General features: G+C 36.1%; 1 protein-coding gene across 1 annotated transcript; it reads left to right on the top strand.

Annotated features, from left to right (window-relative positions):
* Window positions 1-389: 389 nt before the first annotated feature.
* On the top strand, window positions 390-1,031 carry LOC111432788. The gene is made up of 2 exons (XM_023069741.1): window positions 390-676; window positions 749-1,031. Exons 1-2 carry the CDS (start codon window positions 421-423, stop codon window positions 952-954), a joined length of 462 nt encoding a protein of 153 aa, XP_022925509.1. The 5' UTR covers window positions 390-420; the 3' UTR covers window positions 955-1,031.
* Window positions 1,032-2,083: the final 1,052 nt, after the last annotated feature.

Below are 2,083 nucleotides of genomic sequence, written 5' to 3'. Positions count from 1 at the left end.
GATGTGACATAATCTAAGTAAGTACAATTCATCCAAACAAAATCATTACCCGATTATAGAATAATATTGAGTTTATTGAGTTAATGAAATAAAATAAAATATCATTTTATTACCCATCAAAAGTACAATAGGCTAGAAACGGTATGTTTTTATTTAAAAATATAATTATCCTTCCTCATCTCGAAGGTAGGGAGAAATTAGAAATTAAATAGTCAAACATTCTATACTCGGAATACTCCCAAATCCACAAAATTTAACGTCCTTTCTAAATTTTGTGGTCTTTTCTAAATATAGGTTTCCCATCAAGCTATATAAAGGGCTTCTCTTTATCAAAAAAATTCAAGCATCCACACCTTAGCCATTGCTACTCTTCATCATTTGAAACGAGCTTGTAACCTTACAACTTCAAAACAATCCACAATGGCCATGGGCAAAGGTTTCAAGCTCTTTCACTCCCTTTTCTTAGTGATTGTTTGGCAATGTTGTGCAAAGGTGGATGCCACTTTTGGCGATGTCAACGGTGTTGTAAATCTCGATCATCAATTTTCATTTCGTGCCTTTGGATCACAAGACACACAAGCCCCAACGGTTGCACCAATTGGAAGTAGCACAGAAGTCCCGGTGGCTACACCATTTGGAAGCATTGCTCAAACTCCGGAGGCTCTAACCCCGGAGGGTGCATTGGTCGGAAGCATTGCTCAAACCCCAGAAGGTGCATCGGTCGGAAGCATTGCTCAAACCCCAGAAGGTGCATCGGTCGGAAGCATTGCTCAAACCCCGGAGGGTGCATCGGTTGGAACCATTGCTCAAACCCCTGATGCTGCATCGGTTGGGAGAATTGTGTTGGAGGCAGCACCGTTTGGGAGAATTGCACTACCTCCGAAGGTTGCACCAGTTGGAAGCATGGCTCAAACCCCAACTATTGCACCAGTTGGAAGTAGCACACAAATGTGAGAGTAGCATTGCTATGCATAGAGGAACACCTCAGCCAAACTAAATCATTATTTTGTAGACAAATTCATTATTTCTATATTTTTTCTTAAATGGAATGATAATTCTCTATTTTTTTGCTTATATTTAATTTTTGACTTTAACTAAAGAATGATATTTTTAAAACTTAATGACACATTGTTTTTAATAGGGTACACTTTGATGATCTACTAAGTGAGACCATACCAATAAATTTATTGATGCATTAATACAAATTGTCTTGTTTGCAAAATCTTCTAACATCATACTATTAATAAATTAATTAAATTGATTCTAATTATATTTTTTCAATTTTGACGAGCGAATAATAATAGGTTATGATTTTGCAATAGGAACAAACTTGGGTCGACAACAATATTGTCGGAGAACAAAATTGTGAAAGTTTTTTGGTTCGACCTTGCCTCTACACTAGGCTAAGTCATTTGGCTTGACCTTGCCTCTGCTTGAGACCAAAGTCTTTCAATGCAACGTCGCATCTCATCTTGATCCATATGGCCCATATGTCTTGATGCCATTCTAAGTCTTGGGGTGTCGTCAACCATCACCACTCACTCGTGCATGCCATCGAGAACAGGCCTGCATGTCGTTCATCTCATGGAGATGTCTCGAATATCCATTCATTTGGGTTCTATCGACCATTGAGCCATGGGGGTGGTGGTAATAAAGGAGGAGATATAAATAACTATATATATATCTGCACATGTTTATTATATTAATAAATACAAGTCTTCATACATACATACTTCAATAACTATATATTATATCTCTCTTCTATACGAACTTTTTTTTAATGGATGTTAAATTATATTGTTAAATATATTGTTAAATTATATTGTTAAATTCTTTTAATGGATGATAGATGAAGAATGAATAATATCCAAATAATTATTGCAACAATAGTTGATGAAAACTCCTTTCATATAAATCCATTACTTTCATATGTGAATTCAATATTTCCATCTTTCAAGGCTTTGCTCCTCCCCTCCTGTTCTAAGATGATCAATAGGTTCTTCAGTAGGAGCAACTTTATCAAGAGAGAATACTACCTTCTCCACCTACTTCAACGGCTCGTCATTATTTTCAATTTTCTGCA

Source organism: Cucurbita moschata, unplaced genomic scaffold (assembly GCF_002738365.1).
Source record: "Cucurbita moschata cultivar Rifu unplaced genomic scaffold, Cmos_1.0 Cmo_Scf00040, whole genome shotgun sequence".
Taxonomy (NCBI): Eukaryota; Viridiplantae; Streptophyta; class Magnoliopsida; order Cucurbitales; family Cucurbitaceae; genus Cucurbita; species Cucurbita moschata.
Note: the sequence above shows the minus strand (reverse complement) of the source record. Positions and strands in the feature narration are given on the sequence as shown.

Coding starts and splice junctions, on each gene's coding strand:
- LOC111432788 (XM_023069741.1), top strand. CDS start 421: ATGGCCATGGGCAAAGGTTTCAAGCTCTTTCACTCCCTTTTCTTAGTG. Junction 677..748: donor GGAGGCTCTAACCCCGGAGG/GTGCATTGGTCG, acceptor AAACCCCAGAAG/GTGCATCGGTCGGAAGCATT.